The 27,979-nt window shown below is 40.3% G+C and overlaps 1 protein-coding gene across 3 annotated transcripts; it reads right to left on the minus strand.

Annotated features, from left to right (window-relative positions):
- Positions 1–816: 816 nt before the first annotated feature.
- Positions 817–26,054, minus strand: stxbp1b (syntaxin binding protein 1b). Of its 3 annotated transcripts, none has more exons than XM_071481845.1 (20): positions 25,944–26,053; positions 18,800–18,849; positions 18,619–18,700; positions 18,049–18,125; positions 17,681–17,759; positions 15,823–15,926; positions 13,020–13,168; positions 12,706–12,790; positions 12,219–12,349; positions 11,765–11,872; positions 11,564–11,624; positions 10,250–10,315; positions 8,720–8,800; positions 8,045–8,183; positions 7,610–7,719; positions 6,523–6,624; positions 5,498–5,583; positions 5,198–5,352; positions 4,150–4,273; positions 817–2,230 (listed from the first exon to the last, which is right to left on the minus strand). In XM_071481845.1, exons 1-19 carry the CDS (start codon positions 25,978–25,980, stop codon positions 4,164–4,166), a joined length of 1,812 nt encoding a protein of 603 aa, XP_071337946.1. In that variant the 5' UTR covers positions 25,981–26,053; the 3' UTR covers positions 817–2,230; positions 4,150–4,163. The 3 variants fall into 3 exon arrangements, with proteins under 3 accessions (XP_071337946.1, XP_071337948.1, XP_071337947.1); XM_071481846.1 differs by having other exon boundaries at positions 2,094–2,230; positions 4,138–4,273; positions 25,944–26,054; XM_071481847.1 differs by lacking the exon at positions 4,150–4,273 and having other exon boundaries at positions 25,944–26,052.
- Between the last annotated feature and the right edge of the window lie 1,925 nt (positions 26,055–27,979).

Genomic DNA, 27,979 nt, shown 5'->3' on the forward strand with positions numbered 1-27,979 from the left:
ATTTTTCCTTCAACAGAAATATCATGTTTGTCAGGGAAAAAAAGAAAAGGCAAATACAGCTTTCGAGGGAAATTACTCTAAAAATAGTCTTTCCATCACAGCAGAGTTCACATTTCAAGAGTCTAATCGTCCCACACTATCATCAGCAACTGGAAAAGGCTCCCTCCAGTGACTTCGATAGGAGTTACAGTCTTTGTAATGTATTGTGTTACCAGGTTAATCACACTGAACCTCAAGGTATGATGGAGCAAAAAAAAAAGAACAAACATCTTTTAGTTAATACGACCTTCAGACGCTCAAACTGTCTGAATAACTCCTGTCAGTGATTCTGCAACTGCACCTCATAGTGTCCTTACAGGGTGAAGGCACAGTTTCCAACCTTTGGGCTGTGGCTGAAACAATAAACTGTGGATCCAGGTGGCTTTAATACGGGATGTGGCGTTTCATTTGTGGTCATTTGATTTAAACAGAGAATCAACTGAACATGTATTTTGATGTAGTCACATCTGTTTGTCTTGATGGAAAGTGACTCACTGAGTGGTGTTTGACTGACACCGTGGGCGGAAGAAACAAAGGCTGCTGCTGTAAACAATAACTATCAGTTGGATGTTGTGAATGATGAATGGTGACAGTAGAATCTAACACAGCCCAGCTGATTATCATCACATTTGCCTTATTCATTCATGAGCATTTTCATTAATTGTTTTGTTATTTCCACCCTTGAGGCCACTGTCCTGAAATGATAAATGATAAATTTTATGTTCTGAATGATGAATGTAAGACAAAGAAAGTGATGAAACATGAAACACACAACTGTTTTCATCATATCATGACTGTTTTAATCAAGTCGGCTTTAAATCAATTACATCACTTTAGTCCATTTTTCATTTCACACCCATTTTTATCATCACAGTTTCTATCAGTTGATTTTTGTTACTTCAACCCATCATAATTTCACTTTTGGTACTTTCTATTCGTGCATGTTTTTTTATTTATTTGCTTTTTCCTTTAGACTGAAGCTCTTCAGTGCAGAAACCCTGCACACTGTGCATCAGCTGTCTACAATAATAACCACATTTGAGTCCTTAGGTGTTCAATTATTCATTAATACAGTGAGTACGTGCTGTGGACAATGTGTAGGATTTTTGCATTGTGTTTTCAAATTATGATTTTGGGCTACTGACAAATAATTAAATAATAAAATTGCACCACTAGAATTGACTATGTAAGCACAATCGTTCCAGACTCTTTCATGTTCTCAGGGTGGAGAGCCGATCTCAACAGAGACTAACTGAAGAGCTTAATGGAAGCTTAAAACACACACATCCTGCAGAAAGTTTTCTTCATGTATGTGGACATAAAAACAAAGACTTGTGATAATACTGACTGCTCTGTTCATACACAGTGGATTACTAGTTACAGTAAAGCACTATACAACAATAATCAATGACAAAATGATGGTCAAACATGGAGAAGTAAAAGGAAACTGAATCTCTACAGGACAAAAATACGATGCCAGAAACACTGCTGAGTATTGAGACAATGCACAAGTGACTATCTGCCTATACTGTATATTTATCTGTCAAATGATTCATCTACAGCTAAAAACACCATCAGAGCACATAGGCATTTCCAAGGTCAGACACATGACTATGATACTGATTATTTGTACAGTGTTGTGTGGTTGCTATAGTGTGGAGAGCGCTACAAACTGACATGGAGCATCATAATAAAAGAGAAAAGTTGTGTATTGGTGTGGGGGGGCGGGGGGGGGGGGGGATCACAGTAGAAGTGAACATGCACCAGATCCATGATTCTCCGAAGAAAACCTGTGTTCCATTGTAACTGTGAAGCAGTGGAATTGTTGTCCAAGTGAATTCCTCACTCTCCCTGAATCTCATCCATTCATTTAAACTGATACACATGCATTACCAAAGAAATGCTCATCCCACAATATACACCGACTAACGTTCAACACAAAATGTATTCTCTTCCGATAAACAGAGGGAATTTAAAACATAGCTTCGGGTTGAAACAGCAACTGACTGGCGTACAACATCAAGTGTATATTTGATGTGTCATGCTGGGGAGGGGTAGGAAGGGGGAGTCATGGTTTCTGTGGAGGGCTGAGGAGGGAGCACTACAGGAGCTTCTTAGCTGGTCTGCTCTTCTTTCTCTAAGTTTCTGAGGACTTGTAGAAGGCGAGACGGGGTGAAGATTTCAGTTGATCCTGAAAGACACAAGAGGATGTATGATCACTTTTCAGTCAAGTGATTTCAGTGACCAAGTCAGTCCATGATAATAATCTACACACTTGAAGGAATGCCACGTGTTTTACTGGTCATCTAATTGCCCAAATAGGTGAAATTTTAAGTTTCATTCCTGTTTGTGATAATATCGTGTGATTGTAGAGAACAGGTTAATTGCTGAGAACAGTTCTGGGAACATGCTGGTATCACAGAAGATCAGCCCTGTGTCTCTAGGAATTACACTCGACGATTAGCTCATGATTCACATCCAGAGCCAGCCTGTGGAGACATTACTGTATGTACTGTAGCGAGGCTAAAATCAAGGGGGTGGAAGTTTGGGTGGACTGGAGTTTGCATCCCATCAGAGATTTGCAAATAAAGCCCCTACATGTCTGCAGTCCACCCCACAGGTTTTTCCACAGACAGCATGTCCCCTGATGTGTCCGCTTCTCAGGAACGTACAACCTAGGCTGGACTGACATCTCCCTGACTTACCTGTCATATCTGTTGCACCTGTTGGGCCATACAAGTGACCCAGCTGTCCTTGTTATTGGTCCATAAGTTCCCAACCATATCTTAAACACAGTTTTAACTGTGATCGTAACCATAATGCAGTTGCCATATGTAGATGTGCCACAGTGAACACGAATCCTGTGTTATCATGTGATCCTGTAACCTATGTACCCACCTATCCATGCTTGCATGGACAACTAAGATAACTACACCACTTATATGTATATGTTTATGTATAAGGAAAAAGATCCTCTCATTCATGGTTGGTTGGTGTTGGTTGGACAGTGATTAAGTTGACAACAAAACAGTAAATCCCCTGTTTATAACACTATATAGTAGTATATATAGTACTGAGACATTCATGAAGATTTTCTTGAACTACACATGAACTGAAAAACATGACTACGAAAGGGTTTTTTTTTTTAAAGAAACCGAGCAACAAGGTGAAAAACAAGAGTTATAGATTGCTGTACAGGACAGTGGTTTGAGAAAAATTAGCTAACCTCAGGATTCATAAAAATTCTTCTTAACCCGACAGGTAAAAAAAAAGCAAGTAGACATGTAGTCAATTTACCTGTGTGAGGAAATGCTAGAATATTCTAAGGATCACATTCATCTCTATTTTAGCTATTTCCTTAAAAACTTAACTGATCACTCATAATAAAGGTCATTGGTGGGTTTCATTGCATGTAGTGATGGATTACCGAACAGACCCCCCCCCCCAGTGGCACAGGGGTCTGGAAGGGGTCAGCAGAGGTGAGCTGAGTCATGTGACTCAAGTCAGAGGATGTAAGACCTACTTGAAAAACACTGATAAAAGATTTGACTTGACTATTTACTATTCATGACCTCAGACTTGACTGAGGCATATGACTCGAATGGCCTGCACATATGTGACTTACTCTCACCTCTGGTGGATATCATAATCCATCCATGATTGCATTGTTTGTAATGGTTTATAATGCCTGAAAATAACTAGCATAATCCAACATATCAGCTTACTAATGTCAAAAGTTTTGCGGCCTCTTCTGTGCGTCCTCAGTGGAAGGTGAGGTGGAGAGGTGCTGCCACTGCCTCCTCCAGCTGCATCCACCTGCCTCCTTGATCTCTCTCCTATAAGTTTGTGTATTTTGTGCGTTTTTATGTCAATACCATGAATGGCTCCAACGAGACTGTCTACCAAATCACTGAGGTATTCCTTCAAGATGTACATATAAAAGGAGGACCACAGTCAGTTACTTCACAGACAATACAGCAGAATTTGGGGGCCAGTAAAAATGACAGGAAATACTGCAGGGATCAGTGGTTCACAGGTGAGACACATGGGCAGGTGGGTTGATGTGGGGGGACAGTTATTCACAAATCACACTATGACCTGTGTATTTACTTCCAAGAGTCTTTTCATTCTGCAGGCGGCTCCTCTGTGCCCTCTGGCGGGGCACTGGGGTCCAAGAAGTCTGGGTGCTGTAGTTCATGTAGGTACTTAGGGGGGGTGAGAATGTGGGTGGAACCTAAAGGGGACAAAAGCCTGAAAGCTCAGCAAGGACTGAATCCTGGTGGAACCTTGTTTGTCACATAAGATACACAATCAGACAGATCACGACAGAAATAGGAATTTAGAGAGGTCTTTTTGAAAAGTTACCTAATGCTGCCAAATAAAAGTCCTGAGAGATCGCTGTGACTACAGGCAAATAAAGTGTAAAAAAAAACTCTAATAAAGTCTAAAGTCTGACAAATGGGTCATCCTGGGGGCTGAAAGAACTGCAGGTAATTTTGCAGATTCACTCGTTTTCTCCTCCTTCCTGTACCTGACACTGTATCGATTTCCTCTGAGTCTCAACATATCAGCTCTAATGCCTTTACACAGAGGTCAGGCCCTGATGACTCAGCTGCACAGAAACGTTTTCCACCTAAGTCTGCAAGATAATGTTTTTTCTTATGGATACACTATTACCTGTACTTCTCAAATGAAAACAATAGAATATAAAGGCACAATGGACCAATTCACTATTGTATTTGTGTAAAGTTGAGGGACTTGTGAAGAAAACACTTTTTAAAAGAAAGGTTTGAAAGTTGAAAATTAGGCACCAAAGATCTTGGCCACTCTCACTCATATAGGTGGAACTACAAAAAAATCTGGATCCAGCACTTCCTATACTGCAGCCTGATAGCATCTAATGCCAGGTCAGTGCCCATGTCTGTCTAACTCCATACCTCCAGTTTCAGACTCACGGTTTTAAATTTGCTGTCACCAAGCCCAAACTGATGACATCACTGGGACATCATCAGGGTTATTTTCTCAGATTTGATAAAGCTCCTCCAGAGCCACAGGGGGACAGTATACAACTGTTTTAACAGGCTGAGTAGTACTCCTGGGGATGAGTATAATGATGTACAGTACATGGTAAAAATACCCGGTGAGCTCTCTTTCTTACCAATTAGGGCCTCCCACTTGCCATTGGCCTGGGTGACCTCATACACACAACGCATCTCGCTATACGTCATCCCTCCAATAATGAAGATGATGATCCTGGGCCCCGTCTTTATCTCTGTGGGGCCCCTGTTCTTGTGCCAGTTGCCATAGCGAGCACTGGGTGATGAGAAAAATGGAAATAGATAAAGCATTTTTCTGGTATGGTTCCAGTCTACTCAATGTTATCTTTCAGTTATTGAAGCCATCTATTGAAGCAATGCGTTCTCTGAAACACAGCACTGTGCAATAAAAGACTACACACCTTGATGGAGCACTGGATTTGGAAGACACTTGTCGCTGGGAAATGTATGGGTACTGCTTGGGGTCAAGTTTGTCCTCGATGGCATCCTATGGGAACACATACACAAGTAAATATGTTACTACAGTTTGCAGCACTGACAGACTCCCCAACGTTACAGTTCTCACCCAAAATACTAAATACCAAAGCCTCATTAGGACAGGATTTATATTTCTAACTATTCACTGTGCTCCTTTGTAATTGAACTCATTACAGGATATGGTTAGTAAGACACGTGACCATTCTACTAGTCGAGAGAATACCTGCACCTTCCTACAGCTGACATTACAACATTATTCATTCATTCTCTGCCTTCTTTGCAGTGATTCACTACCAAGAAGCTTTTCTGTTAGAAAAAATACAAGTCAGAGCTCCACTTTCAGTGTTTCGATCTCAGTCTGAGTGATCCAATAAAAACAGATTTCAGGTAAACACACAGAGAAACCAAATCCTGCAAGGTTGGATGGTGGGTCCAGGTGGGCGGGGCTCGGGGCATGGCTGAGGGGGGTGACTGCTTTGTTGTGACATCACAAAGGTCCAGAAGTCCTGATGACTCCTTTTAAGGCTCAGTTTCTGAATACAGACTGTCCACTCTGTGGACTGAGGCTTTGATACTTTCACAGTATTAATATGGAACTTAGACCTGCTTTATAATTACAAAAAAAAAAAATACAATGGAAATCTCGCTTTATACAATATGGGACCTTTCTTATGTGAGGGAATTGGACTTATTAACACACATGGCCACTAACTGCCTTTTTAAAATGTAATGTTTGTTTTTTTTTTTTGTTTTTTCTTCTTTAAACATAGAAGCAAAGCACAATAAGGTTTATCAGTCGAGGAAACAGTTGACACAACATTGACACGACAAGATCAGTACTAGATATAATATGATATGTTAATATTTTTAAGTTGTTTGTATGTAGTAGTTAAAGGTACATAGTACTAATCTCCAACAGTAGCATGTAGCCATAGCACATGACAAGTACCTCAATGAGATCCTTGACAAGAGGAGTCCACCTGGAGAGCTGATAGGTCTGCTCACTGATTCGTTCTTTACGGTCCGGCTTCTTGGCTTTCTTGACTGTGCCCTGTGAACAAACGACACCAGAAACTCATGCACTTTCACTATTCACATCAGCAGATCGACTCAATGAAACCTTGGAAGAGTCATTTCTAACATAATGTACCAGATTTCAGTTTTAACTTATTCAGGCTCATTCAGCGTTCACATCATTTTTTTCTTACTAAAAGTGGCCATCATCTCCTGGGCTGAGGTGAAGACACTTATCTCAAGCAGTTTCACTTATTTAGAAAGAATTGTTGTTTGCATACAGGTAAGTTGAAAGTGACTGTCTTTTGAAAAGTTTCCAGTTCAGACTGGAGTCATCTGGAATCAGTTTGGGTTACGTCCTATAAATTAGCCCCAACAAACCCCAACAAACATGTTCACTGGAGTCTGCTGGAGGTTTATTATGTCCAAAATATGAACGAGGAACAGCAAAGACAGTTGTAGCGTTAAGATGCAGAATTTTACTGAACAACAGCTGGTAGTAAAGACAACAAGGTCAGTAACACCTGTAATTTGTTACTCATGTTGCTTTCAAGAACACTGGTAGTCAAGGCTGATTAGATCCAATCAGGGAGTGGTATCTATGTCACTGAATACTCCAGGGTCTCTGTTTCTGTCCGTCCAGACTACAATGTGACCCTGGAGTTTTCAAACTAAAACGGGTCCAGCAGCTTTTCCAAAAGTCTTTGTTTTCGGCACTTGGAAACTCTGGAATAGTCTGCACGACAGGAGTAAACGTAGCAGAAGAGATGTGTTTTAAAAATGAAAACGTAGTTGTGTGGACATTTGAGCTGTGTAGCTCAAAATATTTGAGATTGAGGAATCATGTACAAATTGTCCATTTGAAACAGTGGCTTTAAGAAACACTTGGCTGTATTATGCAGAGCAGGAAGTATGGAAGAAAGTTTCATGACACCCTGCAGAAGCATTAAGGACATGGGGGACAAGCTGTCTAAGGCTAATGTTACAGTGAGACACTGAGGCTGTGGGCCAGAGCAGCTCACCTCAGAGACAATAGGAACGCCCATGTGGGCCATGTTGGAAATGATGTCACTGTCCTCTGGTGGGATGTTGGCATGCTGAAGGAGCTTACACAGGTTCTCCTCAGTCACCCCTGACACACACATACAAACACACAAACACATGCACCATAGAGTTTCAGTCCATACATGCAACACACACACACATGCATGAGAGCATGCACATGTGCAAATGTGGTACAATGCATGCCAACACGGGGCGAACTGAGAATGGATTAAAAACAGAAGAACAAAACATGAATGCGTACACATGTTAAGATTCAGATTAAATATTTATGTTAAGACACCAGAACAACGTCTCAGTTTTAAAACTTTTCCTCTTTTCTCATCATAGTGCAGGAATTTCCCTCCTTCCAAATATGAAACTGATATGAATAACAACAGGAGTGGACAGCTGACCGTTCTTGTAGAAGATGTAGAGCAGGATGATGCGGATCTTGTCAGTGACACTGACGTTGGCGTCCAGCAGAACGGGTACGATGAGCCTCATGGGATCCTTGATCTTCTCTCCCTCTGCATCTGTGCCCATTGCCAGATCCTTGAAAACAATAGAGGACAGAGAAGGCCGAGGTTCAACATGACTTGACTTGACATGAACCTGTTGTTCACATTTTGTCTCATCATTTTTCCCCAGCATTACAAATATGCCTGATTAGCCACCAGCAGTTCTTCTCTGCAATGTACCTGGATGCACAACTGTCACTGAATTTCTCTGACACTGAAGAAACCTGTTGAACTCTGACAGCTCAAACCAAGCACGTACACCTCTACTTCAGCTCTTTCTAGCCACCCTGGGTGGTGCACCTGGCTAACAACATCCTGACTTCAGCTACAGACTCAATACACAGACATGAGATTGGTGTCAATGTTGTGGAAAGAAATCAAATAATCACATATTCCACACCAGTCATACATGCATCGTGTCATTAGTTGTTTACATTGGAATGCAACTGTTGCTCTTTTCCCTCACTTACACCATTCTTCCACATTATTGTGGAAGAATGGTGTATGGTGAGGGAATGAATGGTATCTAGAGACCGATCGAACTAAATACCAGAGGTGTCTCTGATTTACCTGTTCGACACGACACAGTTTGTCCACAGTGCCCTGGTAACGGTTCATACAGTCCTCAGCCAGGTGGAGATGGGTTGAATACTGAGGTCAGAGAGAAGAGACACTGTTCGTGAGTTTGACACACAGAAGATAATCTGCTGAAAACAATATTACAATATATCAAGAAGTATGTTTTTCAGGGTTCATGTATGTGTCCCAAGAAATGTGCAATGCCCAGTGTATAAAAAGTGGTTTCTGAGCCTCTGAACTATTTTTGAGAGAGATATAGATTTAACTTTATGTTCATTGTGCAGGCTGCAGTTTGTGGTGCTTGTTTAATTGTATTGTGTTACACAGACAGGTGTTTCTAATATTTTGTCCACCTCATTTATATCAACGAGGTTAGGCTGAATAACAGAAATACCTCTCTGTATAATGCAATACAGCAAATACTCCTCTAAGACAGTTAAAGTAGAAATTGAACATTATAAGCTTCATGAAAGAAACTTACTGTGGGACTGTTGACATTGCATTAGTTTTAGTTAAGTGTACCTATTAAACTGCCAGCTGATAACCCATAATATCAAATTCAAAATGAATTTTCAGAAAGTTTAGAAAATGTATTAAAATTAAAAAGAACTGCAGTTTCACATTTATAGTAAGTACAGTATAGTATTTAAGTATTCAGATCCTTAATTCAGAATTTTGAAGTCCCTTTGGCAGCAAAAACAGCTTCCAGTCTTCTTGGGTAAGTCTCTACAAGCTTTGCAGACCTGGGTCTGGGCAGTTTATCCCATTCTTCCAGGCAAATTGTCTCAAGCTCTGTCAGATTGGACAGGATGTGTGTGTGCCATCTTCAGGTCTCTCCACAGAGGTTCTCTGGTTTTTAAGTCTGGGCTTTGGCTGGGCCACTCAAGGACAATTAGTTCCAGTAATATCTATACTCTATGTTTCAGGTCATGTGCACTCTGGATAAGGGTTTCTTCAAGAGCCTCTCTGTATTTTGCTGCATTCATCCTTTAATTCCAAGCCAATAGCATCCCCCATGATCCTGCCATAGAGGTGGTATGAGCTCGGTGATGAGCATTTTTATCTCGTCAGACCACAAAAGCTTTTTCTTCGTGCCTGGTTCCAAACTCCTTTATTAATGTGGCCACTGTGCTCCCAGAAATGCTCAAAGCTTTAGAAATGGTTTCATTCCCTTGCCCTGATCTAGCCTTAGCACAATTTAATCATAGAGGTCCACAGAGAGTTCTTTGGACTCAGTAGCTTGCTTTTTATTCTGACATGCAGAGTGGACTGAGGGACCTTACACCTTCCTAAACTGTCCTAAAATGTCCAGTCAGTTCAGTTTTCCACAGGTGGACTCCAGTCAAGTTCAGACACATCTCAAGAACAACTAAACAGGATGTACCTGACCACAGGGGGTTTTTCTCAGTAAAGACTCTTTGCTTTAACGTCTGCCCCTTGGGTTCTGCTCTTGAGTCCCTTTACTGAGAACCATGACAACGTGCAGTAACTACAGATGTACAGTAACACTTCAGCTCTGACCTTGCTCAGCTCCTTCTGATACTGAGGCATCTTCTTCAGCATCTGAGACAGCTCCTTCATGGTGGTCTGAAAGATACAGATGAGTGATATAGTTTATTAATGGTGAAAGAGGTGAGTTACAGATGTCGTCTTTACATAATATCTTCAGTGAAACGTGTTGCCGGCATCATATTCAAATCAAGCAGATATTTTTCATAAAACAATAACATTTCAGCATTTCAACATTTGATATGTTGTCATTGTTCTGTTTTCAGTTAAATATGGGTTTACATGATTTGCAACAGCATTCTGTTTTTATTTACATTTTACACAGTGTCCCAGCTTCTTTGGAAACAGGGTTGTACATTCCAGTCATCAAAGTGCATGGTAATAGAGAATACACTGAGTACTTTTGGGTCTCTAGGTTTTTGTTGGCTTCACAAGACACTGAAAATTACTTTCTTATACTGTTGGTATACTGGTGGTTGTGTGGCCCCCTGGACTAAAACCTGGTGCCCCTACTAGCCTTCTCATACAGCACTGATTTTAATGTAGCTTCTCTCTCTTGAGCATTGTGTTTCCTGCCAATTGCTAATTAAGCTTGGAGAAATTTTTATAGTTTTGCACGTTAACTAAAAATGCTTTTTGAGTTCTTGGCTCATTTCTTTCAAAAAAGGATTTTTGTCATTATATTATTTCTTATGTTTTGTAATCTATAACCAAATCTTAAAGGTTCCATATCTTATTTTTATTTTTACTTTATAGGCAATATTTGAAGTGTTATGATACTTTTACAGTATTTATATAGAACCGAGACCCATTTTATAATCAAAAAAGATGCTTAAATCTCACTGGTTACCTTTAGGCACCATCTTCTAACCTCCAGCCATTTTCTAATACACAGTACTATGATGTCATCTCATTGAAAAGAAATGCCCATTAATTATTGAGCAGTCACTGTTGCCTTGGTAAATGAAAGACTACATGATTCAAAATTATGTGTTTTTGGCCTATAGAGTATGAACAAGCAGAGCAAAAGCAACAAGACATGGATTTCTATGTACACCAAAGCGAATTCGTCCCATTGTTTGGCAGGTGCCCAGTTTCAGGAAGTTAGAAAAACAAATGTTTTGTTTAAGTATATTTTCAGTGACAAGGTGTCTTCAACCACAATCTTACTTTTGCTTGTAGTCAAAGTAAAAATCAAAGCAAAGCACAGGACTTCTGCCTGACACTTTGGCTCCTTTTTCGTTTCTGTATGTGAAGGACGGCTGGGAGCAGAAACACAGTGACAGATCCTGAAACCAGAGCACAGAGACACAGTGCGTCCTCTACCTTTTCTCCTGTATTCATCTTTTTGCTGGCAGAGAATTCTTTCAGAGAACGAGTCACAGCCCTGTGAGGACGAGAGAAGAAAGAAAGAAAAGAACAAAGAAAGTCAGCAGGCTTTGACGGAGGGTTTAGGTTATTAGTAGAGGAGGTTGCTGCTGTGTTTGTTTATCCATGCTATGTGAGGTGGGGGTCAAGGCCACTCACGTTGACACCTCAGCGATGTGTTTGTGTCTCAGGGACAGCCACAGGTCATCGTCCTCATCCAGCAGTACCTCCTTCATTCTGGTCTCTCCCATCCCACTGGTCTCAAAACTGACAGAGAGGGCAAGAGAGGTTTGGTCTGAGTGTGGATCCAACAGAGAGAGAGTATTCTGTTTGTTAAAATAAATTCCAAAATAAGCCAGAAATTAAATGCTTTTCCAATGCAGATCTACACTGAAGAATTTTATAATCTTTATGTTAGTGCATTAACCTTTTTGGCCTCTTCCTTGTACTAAGATAGGGGCAATGTTGTTTTATATTGGCTGGGACATCTGGGTTGAATAGACCCAAATACCACTGAAATGTATAACCCAAAGTAAGTGACAGTCACAATAATAAACCAACAAAATAAAAGAGAAATACTTGGAAGGTGCACCCTGGGCTGTGGTGTCTTTACCTGTAGACATCATTCTCGATGCCCAGCAGGTCGTAGGCCATGGCCTGCAGCGTGAGCTCATGCAGGAGAGGAGACACGGGGTCAAAGCCACGGTCCAGAATGAGCAGCTGAGTACGAGACTTGTCTGGACCCTGGAGGCATCAGAACAGACACAAAACACTGCACATACGCTGTGGAGGACTGACAGTTATATTTCTGCAGCAGTCCATATCTGGTCAAAAGTTATGTTATCCACGCCTCCCTTTCTTTATATACTATAATAGCTACAGCTGTTGATTGACATGCATTTTTCTTGAGAGCAGATCAAACTGTAACGTATTTGCAAATAATTAATGTATGAATTGTAACCTGTCACCAATGGCAGATTGTGCCAGAGTGATGTTGGTCATATATAACATTATGTGAGTGTTGGGCAATGTATTCCCTGAAGTTTGATGCATCTGGTTTTCATCACTAGTAATTTATTCGTTTAGCTCCACTTCCCTACCTCCCCCAGGGTGGGGTCATCAGCCTTGTAACCATCCAGCTTCTCCTGAAGCATCTGGGCCAGAACTGCACAGTCTTTGTACTCCCTGAACCAACACAAACACACACACACACACACACACACAAACAGCATCACACAAACAGCTTTTTTTAATCTGGGAATGCTGCTGATGTGTCTATTGATCATAATTTCCTGAGAAGAATTGCTGTTGAAGTAGAATAACAGTTTGCGAATTGGAACTAAAGCTGAAAGCATTTTCTAATCAGCAAAAAAAAAAAAAAAAGTTCTATGAATATTAGGTTGGCAGGTCTCACCCTCTGTATCGGACTCCAGGATACTCTTTGAGTGTTGCGCAGAGGGTGGCGATCTGCTCAGCACAGCGCTCCAGCATGTTATTCTTCACATCAGCCTTGAAGGGGCTGTAGAAGTCCTGAAAGGCATCAACTTTACCCAGGGAGAAGACCTGGACATGTGGGACATGACAGAGAGACATGCTAAGGTTCAAGCTCAACTTTATTCCTGTCTCCAGCATGTAGATTGATTACTGCGATACTGGTTGTGATGTAGTTTATAGAGCGACAAAGTCCACGTCAAGAGGAGGTTGGGGTGGATGGATGGGTCAACAAAACACAGGAAAATGTTGTTTCTGTTCTCCATGTTTGACAAAAACAAAGTTAACCAGGTTGTTATTATTGTAACCATGACAAAACACTGAAGTACTTATTTTAACCCAAGTCACCATCTTTTCCTGAACCTAATCAAGCCATGACTGTTATTATAGAAACCATGGTGACGAAGGTAGGTACGCCGCTCTTGGTACAGTCCGCTTGTTTATTGCTGTAACCATGACAGCTAAGGTCCGGTACACCTATAGGTCGAGACTCCCCTATAGGTCGTATCAGAGGGTTGAAAAAAACGACCTGTATGTTTAGTCAGGTTGGGGGATGGGTTGATTAATATATTCAGATTTGATAAAGAGTTTTAGTGTCCGGCTTGAAAATGGTTAAAGATAACCTAATAAATGAAAACATACTGGGTTTGAGAAGCTTCTGGCTTTACGGACTTGCACTGGCAGTCAAAGGCTGACACTAATTAAACTGTTTTCCACACACACTCACTTACAAACAGCAAGTACACATGCACCCATCTGTTACTTACAAGATAACAATCCCTGTGCCTTCTCCTGTCACACATCTCATCTGTGCTCCCATTGCCTGCAGAGTACGAGCACTGGCCCCGTCAGCCAATGAGGTAAAGGGATGAGAAGAGGGCGGTGGGTGTGGGGCTGGTATGACACCGCCCTCTCAGGATTAAAACTATGGGACAGCAGCAGAGGATTGACGACTAAAGCTGATCCAACACAAAACACTGTCAGTCTGCTCCTCTTCAGCACTGTTCTTCCCTCTGTTGAGGACCTGTGTCATTATCACAGGGCCAGGTGGAGGTGGGGAGGGGGATTAATATATTCAGATTTTGCTTAGGACATTTAGCTCTGACTTTTCCAATAGCACGGGCTGGGGGCCTGCTCCTCCCCACCATTATATCTTAATTGATCCTTTCCTTGCAAAGTTGTCAGACAAAACAACTGATGTAATAAATAAACTTGGTGTTATAGCCAACTACAGACGTATATCCAACTGGCTTCTCTTGGAATGTAAGTGACAAGGGGGCAACTCAGAGATGGTAATGGGCCGTTCTCAGATGTTGCAATACATGCTATTGTTTGCCTCCACCAAGCAGCCAAGTACCAGGGAATATGGTCACAATCTCCTGAGTTACAGCATTGAATAATGGCCAGAAGCGTTTTTGTGACATCATGATGTCACAGCGAAGTTGACCTTTGACCGTTCGGATACAAATGTCATCACCTCGTCATTTTATCCCATTAGACATTTGTGTTAAATTGTGTCATAATTAGCGTATGAATTTGTGAGTTATGGCCAAAAATGTGTTTCGTGAGGTCACAGTGACCTTTGACCTTTGACCACCACATTCTAAATAGTTCATCTTTGAGTCCAATTGAATGTCTGAAGAAATTCCCTCAAGGTGTCACTGAGATATTACGTTTTCGAGAGCAGGATGGACGGACATCCTGAAAACATAAATGCCTCTGGTTCTGGCTGTTGCCGGCGCTGAGGAATAAAAGAAAAAAGGAAAAAAGAAAAGAGAAACAGTAATCGCCACATTAAAATAAAGCACAACTGGTCATTGCTGCTGACCTAGGAATAGGCTGTGTCTGTGCAAGCCCCTATTTGTATGCACAGACACGCACACTCACATCCACCATGAACACAATCTGAACAAGAGCTTCCTTTGGATGTTGGATGCTTAGTAAAACACATATAAGGCCCACGCATCAGAGACAATGTGTGTCCAGTTCAACTGAATTACCACTCGCAAATGTGTGTGTGTTTTGACCAACAACGCAGGGACAACCACTGACTACAAATGACAACTCATCGTCCTCCAGCCTGTTACATGACAAACCCCCATCCAGATGTCTTCATCATCAAGAACAGTAACACACAGTGTTGAACATGTTTATCAGTAATGCTGTGTTTTTAACAGACTGTGTGCACATGTGAGTGATCAGCTTGTGTCTGTACACAGTGCTAACAGGATATAGAACAAAAAAAAACAAAAAAAACAAAAAAAAAAGGTTGCAGTCATTGTTTCTGGTTGATATGAACAACAACAGCACCCGAAGCAACTGGTGGGTGTTGCCTTTGTTTACTTTTGTTGTAATAATGGAAGTCTGGTCATTAATGAGGTCTGTACCTCAAGACCCGATGAAGGGACAGCTGATGTTGGAGATGACATTTATTGATACAAAAAATATATTAATCATAAACGTAAGTTATTGCGTCCATGCAAGTGTTCATATAGCTCCTAAGTGATGACCTGCAGTATCCACACGGTTAAAAAAAATGCAACAAGAACATGCCAAACACCTCACCATGGACATAAAATCAGCTCAAAGTAACACAGGAGGCAGGTTTTTCCCTGCTGGTTTTACACACTGTCGGCTGACATCCTTCCAAACCTCATTCATCATATCTGAGGTAGATGGTTATCAGTGACAGCCATGGTCTAATCACAGTCTAGACAGTGTCTTACCTGTGATTCATAGGGCAGAAAGGCGACATGGATCTCAGTCAAGGCCTTCATGGCTTTGGAGGCGCGGGATTTGGTCAACAGTCCAAACAAGGAGTCTGGGATCGCTGCAGAAAGTCAGAGAAAAATATGGTGACTGACTCAGACAATCGGTAGTTAGATAACAAAGTGTCGATGTTATGTCAATTTTGAACATTGTCACTTTCTTAAATTGGAAAATATGACATATTTTCTATATGTATATTCTATATATTTTATTTCACCTAATATTGATAGAGGAAATAAGCTTGTTCATGTAGATCAGTGTGTAGGCTGCCACACAAAAGTGGGACAGGGAGTTTGAAAGAACATTGCATTATGGGAAAAGTAGGATGCAGCACCACCCAGAGGTGTTAGAGGCCCCGTCTACAAGTCCAGTCTAATAACAGATCTGTGAGTCTGAAGGTTTATCAGATACCAAAACACTGCACAGTGCACTACAGTGCTACAAGGCAGGATTTTACATCTCTGGAAAGTTATCGCTTCATCTTTCCTCACAACCATTACCAGGTCAATAGTATAAATATGCCATTCATGTAAAAAAGGCACCTACAGTTGTACCAGGAATGTGTGCCTACACATATTGCATTAGCCTCTGTAAGTGCCTCACCAGATGATGTTGCATTGCATCACAGCTGAAGATGAGCCAGGTTCAACGTTTTCGCTTGATGAACCTGTGTTTTTTTTTTTTTTTGGAAGAGCCTTGTGCATCAGCAGAGGCATCACATTCACAGGACTGAGGAAAATGTGCTTTTTATGTAGGACTAATGTCAGATTGACGGTTGCTTAATAAGGGAGACTGAGGACGGTTGCAACAAGTCTTATTTCTTCTTCTAAGTGGCATGGTTGGCATGTATCAACATCAACATAAATTTTTATTATATTTTTTGTTAGCATTTGATAGTCTTATGATGTATTTGCCTATAGATTGAATGTGCCTATTTTTTACTTAACGTAGGCCTATGTTGTATGCAAACCAAAACTCAATAACTGTTCTTCGATAAATATTACAAAATAAATAAATTATACAGTAATATTATCGTATAAATTAAAAATACTATAATGTTATTGTAAAACAATGCACATTTTCAGAATGCTATGCTTATTGAGACAAAAAGCAAAAAGTTAATTAGTGAAATTTAACATATTTATAATGTTTCAGTTCCTGATCCATGTTCCCTGGTTTGGGCTCAGTAGCAACATCTGAATTCTTCCATCCAGATAAAAAATTGTGAATGATATGTCATATGTAAACATCTGTAAATGCTACTATAATTATCAAACATATGTAGTTTTAATATGTAAAAGTTTGGTTGGTCCAGTCCAAACTGACAGAAATGCCAAAAGTGCTGCAGCTGTCCACAGTCTCCCCTACCCAAGTGGATAAGAGCAGAGTCACTATGAGGAACTGCTGCTGGTCTTTTCGATCAAGGTTGCTTGTAAACTGGTCTGGTGCAAGTGTTGATCTTCCTCCGTCCGGGTCTATTCATGTTCACCACATTTTGGACAGGGTCTATCTCAGGTTTATTCAGATCAGGTCTGACTATCTTTGAGTCATTTTCAAATTAGGCCTCATTTTTTGAACTGAATTTAAGCATGTTGGATTCAGGTATGATTTCCATGGATCCGATTCAAACGGGGTCCAAAATCTTAGACCTGTGAAGACGTCTAAGTCCTCCGGTTGGGATTCCCTATGGAAACATTATTTTAAGTAACTCCTAACATGTAACTGGATTTGTGTATTTCAAAAGATGAGCTAGATGAGCTTTGAGTTTGTGAATGTTGCATCTACATTTTGCTGGTGTGGAATGGATTTACTTACTGTCAGTGAAGAAGACGTGAGCAGCTCGGTACCTTGGAGACTGTGGGTCTCTGAAGTCATCGATCAGACCCTCAACAGACTGAGACAGCAGAGAACAATGTGTTGGCTTATGAACTGACGGTTCATCATTCTGTTCACAAAGTTAGTGGAAAGAAATATTTCATAATAACCCAGCACATTTCCTACTACTGCCCCTCCTCACAAACTAACTTTAACAGCCACTTGAAGCATTCAGATGACTGAAAAGCCACACTTTTCATTTGCTGGACAGAATTTCAAAACACTGCAGGATGCAGAGATTCAATGAGACATCAGTGGTTCTGTACCATAGCATTATAAACAGGCTGTGGAGGAGCTGTATCGTTTACCTCATCTGAGGGCGTGATCAGGTAGATGGCCTCCATGCTGGGCAGAGGCTCACGCCGCTTGGTTATGTCTTCTACAACTGAACAGGACAGGAAAACAACAATAATCAATACTAAAGCCAGTATTTTAGTTTGTCTTGATTAAATTGCAACTATGCCCTCCACATAGTCTTCACACAGAAGGCAAAGAAATGCTGGGCTGAACGGTTTTTATCAACAAATAGTTCTGGCATAAAATCACAAGTTGTAATTTTTCCTGACTCTCTTTATTTCTGAAGGTGCACTTTCATAAATACACATTAAAGACATTTAATATTTAAACAGCATGTTTACTATATGCAAGCTAATGTTTCAACAAAGCTTCTTTCCTCCACCATTATTCCTCTTCCCATGCATCAATATCCATAAATATTTCAATTGAAAACATTCCAGACATTAAACATCCACACGTCAGGGGGTGTTAACAGCTTCTTTGAGCAGAACTAAATTAAATCTAGCTGCACTTAAAGTGGTCAAACTGACTTTACAGCTACAGCTGAAGTGACCTGAGGTGACCTGGGTGGTTGTACTTACTGGTGATTCCTTCGGACATGATGTCAGTCATCTTACAGCAGGAGGAAATCATCCTCATACTCATCTTGTCTACCACCAGCACCTAGAGCAGTTGCACAAAGCAGTATTGTATTTTAATATATAACTGACTGTGTTAATATTCAACTCCAGGATTAGAGGGGAGTGATCGTAAGAACATTACCTTCCATTTCCCTTTTTCTCTTGCCTTCTTGATGACATTGTTCATTATCTCTGTACAGACAGAAAATGTATTTACACTTCACATCAACATAAAACCTGAAGAGCTTCACATAACAAAATTATTCTGAACAGTTCAGTTTCAAACCTCAGATGATTGATTGATTTACCGTGAACAGGCATAATGTATGTATCAAAATGAAAATAACAATAGCCTGCTTGGTTTTAGAGAGCTCACATTCATATTTTAAATCTGATTTTAGCGAATTACAAAGCACATGAAATGAACTATGGAATAAGCAGAGTAACCAAACAACAGGCAGCTGTTAGAGTAAACATACATTTAAACATATTTTGCCAATAAATCTAACATGTAAATGTGTAATGTTGACTTTGACTCTGCTGGAATAACCCTGGTGGGCCCAGGGCAAAATACTCACTGAGTCCCTATTGATCTCCCCATTTCTCCCACTCTCTGAGTATGAAATAGTTGCTAAAAAGCAATTAGTTTGTGGAAACTTAAGAAGAATTTATTTAATAAGTGGCACCATGGATGTGCAATATATCATTTTATAATGTCAGACTGCAAAAAGAGTGGAATAATTACGGATAATGTAAGGTTTCTCTAAAAAGGTACAGATTTGTGATTCTGTCAGTATTGCTAAAAAAGAAATCTGTGTGTTAGCCCAGTTTCTGCAAATATCATGCCATCCCCACTAGAAGAGTTCAAGGAAAACAAACCTGAAAACAACACCTAAATACTGTGCTCTCAATGTGACAGCCTTGATAACAGTAACTTCACACACTGAACACGCATGTACTATCTCATGACAATGAGATTGTGCAAATCCTTTTCCACGAGGAAAAAAAACCAAAAGAACACGCCTACACAGCTGCAATAACTGGACAGAGGGAAAACAGAGGGACAGAGGAACAACACGATCCTGAAACTGTGCAGCAGCATAGCTCACAGCAGCTAAATAATACCATTTATAATGTAATATAATCAATATTAGAGAGAGAGAATAACATGGAGAGGTAAGTCAGCTCCTGAGGTGTGAATCAAACTGATGTTTAAGAGATAGAATCCCACATTTCACAACATCCTGTCACTTGTGTTGATGAGCAGCGTCCCCATTTTCCCCACTGGGGTTTTAAGTCCTGTCCAGTCTGTCAGCCTGAACATGAAGGGCCCACTGCAATCACTGCATCTAATCTGCTCCCAATCCTCTTACCCCATCCACCATTCTGAGCCGTTTCTGTGTCAGCGGATGTGACGTCTCTCTCTCTCCCCCTCTCTCTCTCTCTCACACACACACACACACACACACATGCACACACTCATCCTCCAAAACAAGTTAACATGTCCTGTTTCTGTAGAGGGCAGTGAGGAGGGGTGGAGGGATGACATTTCACGTTTCAGAGCTGCTCCTGAGATGTTGTAGGGACAGCATCATGACACTGAGGCAATTTAACAAAATTTATATGACTTATCATAAAAAACATTTTCAGAAAGGTGGATCAGCTATTCCAAAACCCAGCCTCCAGTCAGCCAGGCCCTGATGGGAGTCTAAACGATGTTTACATCAGTGAATGGTCCTGTTTATCCAATTAGTCATCAGGATTAGGTGGAGGTGTTGTGAAGGAATGTGAGAACTGACAAGCAACTTTCATAAGCAGGATAAACAACGACAGGCTGCTGCTGCTGCTGCTGCAGCAGATAGTTCTGTCTAATCCAGGTTTATAATACAGTATTTTATCACAGTAACTAGCTGTAAACACTCAATTCCCTACAGGCCCGCTGCAAGCACTGCCGTGTCCAGTTGCATAGAAAAGCTATTATCAGAATCAGCATAATATTCTTTTCCAATAAGGTGATATGCCAAAGTAATACACATGACTGTTGGTAAAAGACAAAGAACAGATGGAGAGAAATTCATATTTATATACAGTCTGTGCTGTGGCCCTGGCTGTAGCTGGTGTGGAGGCACAACAGTGACATATTGACACTAACAGATTATCTAACTTGATTTAGTGCATATCAATCAGTTTTGTACAGTTTTTTTTAACAGACAGGCAACTTCTGTGGGACTCCAGGCGCTCAGGAGCCCTTAAGGCGAATCTGCAGTACTTGTTGAGTGGCTGTGTCAAAATGCTTATGTATTTTCCTAAATATATTTGTGTTTAACCAAATTACAACATGCGGGAGTGCCACAGCTCATTTTTGCCTCAGGGCCCTTGGCAAATTGGACCTCACCATGGACCTTTAACTCCTATAATACCTATGGCCCTGAAGGATAACTGTGATTTTGAATCTGAGGCTTATTTTCCCATGTTTTGGGGTGTTACTGCAATAGGAGTACTGCAATGTAAACCATGAGGCATAAATGCTTGCTTTTGCCACTGACACGTTTAGATTGTTATATTATAAATGTCTGGCAACATTATGGATACGATTCCTTCAGACACTGACCTTTTTGTTAAAGAGTAAAATCCTTTTTGTTTCACCAGAAACTGCCATTTTATTGCTCTCCTGAAAGCTACCAGACTCCAATGAAACAAACTATAATTTGACCTGGTCTACTGCTGCCTAGATCTGTTATGTGTCTGTTTTTTATTGTGTTATACCATTGTAATACCACACAATAACAGAACACGCTGACAGATCGAGGCAGCGGTAGAACAGAAACTCCTGTGAGGTAAAATTACTGTTTTTGTAAAAGGAGTCTGGTGGCTTTGAACCAAGCGGCAACTTCCAGGGCTGAAAAATTAAGCCAACATCAAGGTGGCAAAAACTTAAGTTCCTCAAATGGCCACTTGAGGCTGGCTCCAAAAGTGAGTAAATCCCCACAGACTAATGTTACAGTGCCCAGCAGAAATAAACATTTTTACAGCCTAGTACTAATAATGGTTTTGGTCTTTATAGCTAATTTCCCCCTTTGTGATAACTGTACAGGCAGTTCTTGAATGGTACAATTATTTAATGATATGATGCTATGTGGGTCAGTAACATTAAAACACTTCTGATAAAAACTATAAATAGCTACCACCACATGTATCTTAGCTTCTTATTGTTAACCCATTAAAAGTATAATCAAGTGACATCCAAATAAATGACTTGTAATTCAAGTTATGTTAAGTTGATTCATGGTAATGCTGGCAAAATTTCTGCAAGTCTTGACAAAATATAGTATTGTAAATTATCACAATTATATATTTTTCAAATAGTTTTAGCTTTCTTAAGCAGGTCTACTATAATCTCAACAACAGATAAATCATCATTTCAAGTTGTTGTTGTTATAGCATCGCTTCTTAGCCTAAGCTAGCTTGGTAGCTTCAAGGCAGGTGGGCGTGTTTCAGCAACCAGGTTTCCTTCTGCCCACCACAGCTCCAATCACCCACCTATTTGCCCAGTTTTGGATTAGCCAGGAAAAAGGCGGAGTCAGGCCCTGCCAAGACGGCGAAGGCTGAGCCGCCCACACTGTGCTTCAAAACTGAGCTCCAGACCTCCGTTGGTCCAGGCTACCTCCATCTTTTTATACAGATTATGCTTTGAACAGAGGTGATAAATGGCTGTCAGGTTGCAGGAAATATGGTCACAGTCTCCCCTTCTGTTCCTGAGCAGGGTTGGGCGATATGACAGTATGTACCGTGCGATGGTAGAAATGTGTCAACTGGTATTTGACAATGCCGATTCCGCCGCAGGATCAATGCTGCTGTGGCAGGCTGCACTGAACAACTGTAGATCATATGTGCCATGGCAGCAACATAACTTGAACCCTGATGACAGAATTTTGCGATATACCCCCTTTGACCACAATGTAGTTACAATGGCAGAGTGGCGATGTCAGTATTTTTGCTGGTGGACTCCGTGGTAAGTGAAGCTGCGGAAGCCGTAAAATGGTAAAATCTTACATCATTTCATTCAGAGCAGCATGCAGCACATAGATCCGCTCAGCCCCTCCTCGTCCTGCTCTCCCTCTCGCTCTCTCTCTCTCCTCTCAGACTGGGAGAAACGGGCCGGTGAGCATGAAAAAAATCTGTACAGCATTGAGCATCCCTGTCTGTCTCTTACCACCCCTCTCTGTGTGCCTGTCATTCGAGGAGCGCAGATGTGTGCTGGGACTGTGTTCAACCCTCACCCACCAAACCTGAACTGGTGAGGGTTTTTATTTCTGTTGTTCAGTAATTTATTTGTTGTATATGCTGTTGAGTTATTTATTTGTCACAAAGTACTTGGCAGTTACAACATTTGAGACTGACACGTGTTCATCTGACAACAAGGAGCAGAGAACAAACATGGACAAGGAGAGTGAACTTGTAAACGCAGAGCAGGAGGAGACATCCCAACCAACCCAAGATGAGGGAGAACTCCTCACTCAAAAGGGTGCAACTTCTACAGTGTGAACATGGTTTGGATTTAGAAAATCAAACACAGGTGGGGTCACCTGACGGTCATCGCTGGAGGTGGAAATACGAGCAACCTCTTCTACCACTTGACTTTACAGAACAATTACTGTGATATATACCGTTATTGTGATATAAAATTCCATATACTATGACAGACGATTTCAGCCATATCACCCACCCAGTTACAGTGTTGAGTAATAATATTGGTTGAGGAGGCAGAACATTATCATGTCAAAGTGAAATTGACCTTTGACCATTATGGCTATAAAATGTCATCACTTCATTATTTTATCCTATTAGACATTTTTGGTAAATTGTGTCATCATTAGCTTATGAATTCTTCAGTTATGGCCAAAAATGTCTTTGGTATGGTAACAGTGACCTTGACCTTTGGCCTTTGACCACCAAATTCTAACCAGTTCATCCTGTCCAAGTGAACATTTGTACCAATTTTGAAGAAATTCCCTGAGATTTCTCGTTTACAATGGGACAGTTCAGATAGACTGACGTAAGGACAGATGGAAAACCTGAATATACATAAAATGTCTTTGACCACAGCAAAGGATTTGACTTTTTTTTTAAATAAAAAAAAATTGTAGGAATAATATCCATAATGCTGCCTGACACTTACAATGACAATCGGAACCTGGCAGTGGCAAAAATAAGCACTTATAGTGGATGTAATCTGACACAATCAAAGCCCCTGTTTTTAACACTGCTGTGCTGTTTCGTGGTTGCTGGATATACCACTCTTGCTCACTAGTGTTGTTTGTCCTTATCAATCATTTACATCCAAAAACACGGGAAAATAAGGCCCAGGTACAAAAATCTCAGCATTATCCTTGAAGAAAATCCCTGGCAAACCTTTGAATGGCAATATCAGAGTAACACGTAGTCATCAGAAATAGTTTATCTCCATATCTACAGTTCCACATAATACTGTATCTTTAGCATGAATTGACTTTTGAAAAAATAAATTCTTGATATGACAGCACTTCTGTTTCACTTCATTTTTTTTTCAATAAACACTGTCATGAAAATTGATATTTTTCACTGTCATTACTGTAGAACTGATCAGCTCTGAGCAGCTCTGCATTAGCCACAGTCGAATGAGTCCCTGTTCCCTGGACAGCATGTGTTAGCTTCTAGAGAATGACAAGCTAAATATTTGATGCGTTTAGTTTCTGGGAGATCTGCAGACTGCCAAATCGATCTATTAACTGGATGCCACAACAAAAATGATTTATCCTTTCATGTTTATACTTGGAACATGAATTTATCCTTTTTCTGAATGAGCACAGAGATTTCCACAAGATTCACATGATTGATACGACTGTGAATTCATACGACAGCCTGCATTAAGCAGACAAATACTAAAACCAGAAATATCATCAACCGCTGCACAGGGATCACCTGGTGTTATTGACTAAAACTTCAGAGTTACAAACCATTAATGAAAACAACTTTTGAGTTGCCAAGTTGTACAAAGGTTGCTAAATCTAAGGTTGGTGAACCAAAATGATTTAATTAACACTCTATCACGAAGCATTTATCAATTTATTACCGATAATAACAACTGGGATAAACACCAGCCAGTAGAATTTTTCACAACATAGGCACCAAAAATCTGTTCTTGATGACATCTTAGGCTGGACCTGGGAAATATTTGTATTGTAGAGTATGTATTTATAATTATTAACCATCAGTAAAGTCATTAGTTTTAGAATTAATTAACCGTTATTAAAAAACAACAACCCTGCCTCATTAGAAAGAGGCAGCATTTTTAATCTCACACTGAGACTGAGAGGTGACACTTAACTTTAAGTCCCTATATTTAGCATTTATTAACAGTAAATGGTTTGTAACACACTATAATGAGGTTATACGCAGATATAAGGACATTAATTGTTTATTAACGTACAGTATTTGTCAACATTGTTATTATAATCGTTATAAAATCTCCTGAGAAGATACCTTTATCAGTGGTGCAACTGTTAGAGTGTGTCATTCATTACATCTGCTTACAAAACTCCAGCACGGTGGGTCACAAACCGCTGATGGAGGCTCAGTGCGCATCTTTAGTCCCATCATGACCTGCAGCCTGAAATCATGACTGCATAATGTTTAATGACGGACCATGTGCAGCTGACAGTGCAAACGCTTGGTGAGTTGTTAGTGTGGCTGTCAGCGTCGGATCTTCCCCCTGCACCTCTCCTCCCCTGACAATGATGTCACAGCACTTAATCCACACAGGCAAAGATTAGCGAGGCAGGATTTACACCAAACCAGGACCAGCACTGGGCTCATACAGGCTACAAAGGCAAGCGCCAAAACAAAGTCAGCAAACACATAAACTTCCATTAAAGTCTAGCAGAACACAACCAGACAACTTCGTATTTGTAGACTTAATGTCACTGGCAATAAAATCTGGAGAAACAACCATCCACAGAGCCGCTGCTTCGACCGACTGTGCTTCTTTAGCGCGTCGGACATCCCAGAATAAACAAGTGCCGGCAGGAGCTGCACAGGTCTATGTTACCATCAATCATCAAAGCATGTACATCACTCAAGCAGTGCTCATCTCACGGTAAAGGTTTGTGGTAGCCCTTCATGCCTATACAATACTTTCCATGTCCGTGGGATAACAATCATTACATCAGCTGTGGATGATGCCTTTGTCAACATGCTCGTTTTACAAAAGTAAAAATATTCTTATAAACAAAATAATCAGTTCTTACTTTCTCCAACGACGGCTTTTAGTCCAAGTGGTGCCATGATGACCCCTCTGCTGCGCGTCCAGCTCAACAGAAGACTGAGCGGTGCGCTTCTGTCAAGCTCATGAGAATAAGCCTTTCATTTCCGTTCCATTAAAATTCAAAATAAAATACGTTTTCTGATAAATGTTAATCAAGCTTTGTAAAATTGCGTAACTCTCTTCTCAATACTGAGTCCGCTTTTTCAGAGCTCTTTGCAGAGCCAGCACAATGACAGCAGTGTGGTCTAAACAGTGGATCACACGTATTTCAAAACTCAGTCAACTGTTTTTTCACTCAAATTTGACCACCACCTAAACTCTGTGTGTTTGCAGTCCATTCTGCATATGCTTACATACTATTCTAAAAACTGTTACATTTACATTAAAAACCTAACATAATACACAATTAGGCTACTACAATTGCTATATTCCACTACAACTGCAACTGCTGCTTTTACTGTGTGTTTAATCAAGCTGGAAATCATGTGGCCACATGATCAAGATCAAATACCAGTTTCACAATTTTTCAGGCGTTTTGGTTTTTAAATTTGGAGTAATTAAATGAGATTTTTTTTTTAAACAATTGTCAATGGGACTCTAACTCTGCTGCTGAATGCAGTTCAGTTTAACTGATTTGTTTAACAGTCTTTTATTTTGAAAATCACATGTCAAAACCAGAAACCCAAAGCCTGCTATTCAGTTCTGACTTGCAGTAACAGAAGGATGTCAAAGGCTATTATAATGGAATTTAAAAAAAAAAAAAAATCTATTCATGAATTCATTCATATCCATACCGCCTCTCATACTCCTTAAGGGTCGCGGTGGGGTGGGCGGTGCAGTCCCGGCTGACACTGGGTGAGGGCAAAAAATAAGAAATTAAAAAAAGGACAAATAAATGTGAATAAATATAGGTTTTTAAAACGAATTTCATTCATATTCTAATGATTGAATCTAAGTAAAATATACATGCTATTCGGATTGGAGCTACTGGAAGATGATTTCAAGCTTTCTGCAACTCTGCGCCAGAGCGTGCTGGCACTGGATGGAGGATATTAAAAACTGCTCTGTGGTGTCCACAGAGACTCGGCAGTAGCCTCTTATGTAAACGCTGCTTCAGACAATTCCAGAAAAAAATGACTGTTGGGTTTGGTGGCCATGAGAGGGCGGCAAAGGAGAAGTAGCCTGACCAGAAAATTAGCTCTTCAAGTGAGAAGGGGAAAAAAAACCAAAAAAAAAAAAACCAAGAGCTCTCACTTTTTTGGAGGAAAAACATCGTCACACTCTTGAGTCCAAACTGTCTCCCTAAGACATCTTTTTGTTTCATGGTTCATGTTTTTTTAATAGAGTTTTAGAATGTATACTTAAAAAAATGTGTGTATAAATATGAAACCAACCCTTTTCATTCCAATCCTCAGGTTAAAGGACTAGAAATAACGAGATAGACATCAGCTCCTGTTGGAGAAGCCTTAATGAAACACACAAGTGTATAAACACATCATTAAACACATAGAGTTTTCAGAGAGGCCCATGGAGAGTGCACTGGAGTCATTTTAAAGTAAATTGCAGGATTTAAATTTGCAGCATGGCCAGATTACTGCAACCTATCAGTCTGTTGGCCTGGGGCAAAAATGAGCAGGCTTCTCCTTTGGAAATTCTTTTAGTTTATATTTTTAAAATGTAGTGATTCATCTTCTTACACTGACAATCTTTGGTAAACTAAAACTTCTGAAACCATTTTTCGAATTCTCTGTGTCCTGGGTAAAAACAACACAAAACCTCTTTTTTAATAGAAATTTCCACACCAGCACACTGACATTTTTTTTGCGATTTAGCTTTTTCCTGATGATGTTAAACACACCAAAAATGTAGTCACTTCAAATGCAATTCAAAAACTCACGCTACTTCTTGTGCCTTTGATTGATTAATTTTATTACATGAAAGACAACTTGTCTATTTCTATTTTATTCTATTTTGACTGTAGTTTCAGTTTCATCTCGTGTGTTTTTAAATGTTATTCTG

This window comes from Trachinotus anak, unplaced genomic scaffold (genome assembly GCF_046630095.1).
Source record: "Trachinotus anak isolate AG129_WGS33_773 ecotype Australia unplaced genomic scaffold, CSIRO_AGI_Tana_v1 ptg000008l, whole genome shotgun sequence".
Classification (NCBI taxonomy): domain Eukaryota; kingdom Metazoa; phylum Chordata; class Actinopteri; order Carangiformes; family Carangidae; genus Trachinotus; species Trachinotus anak.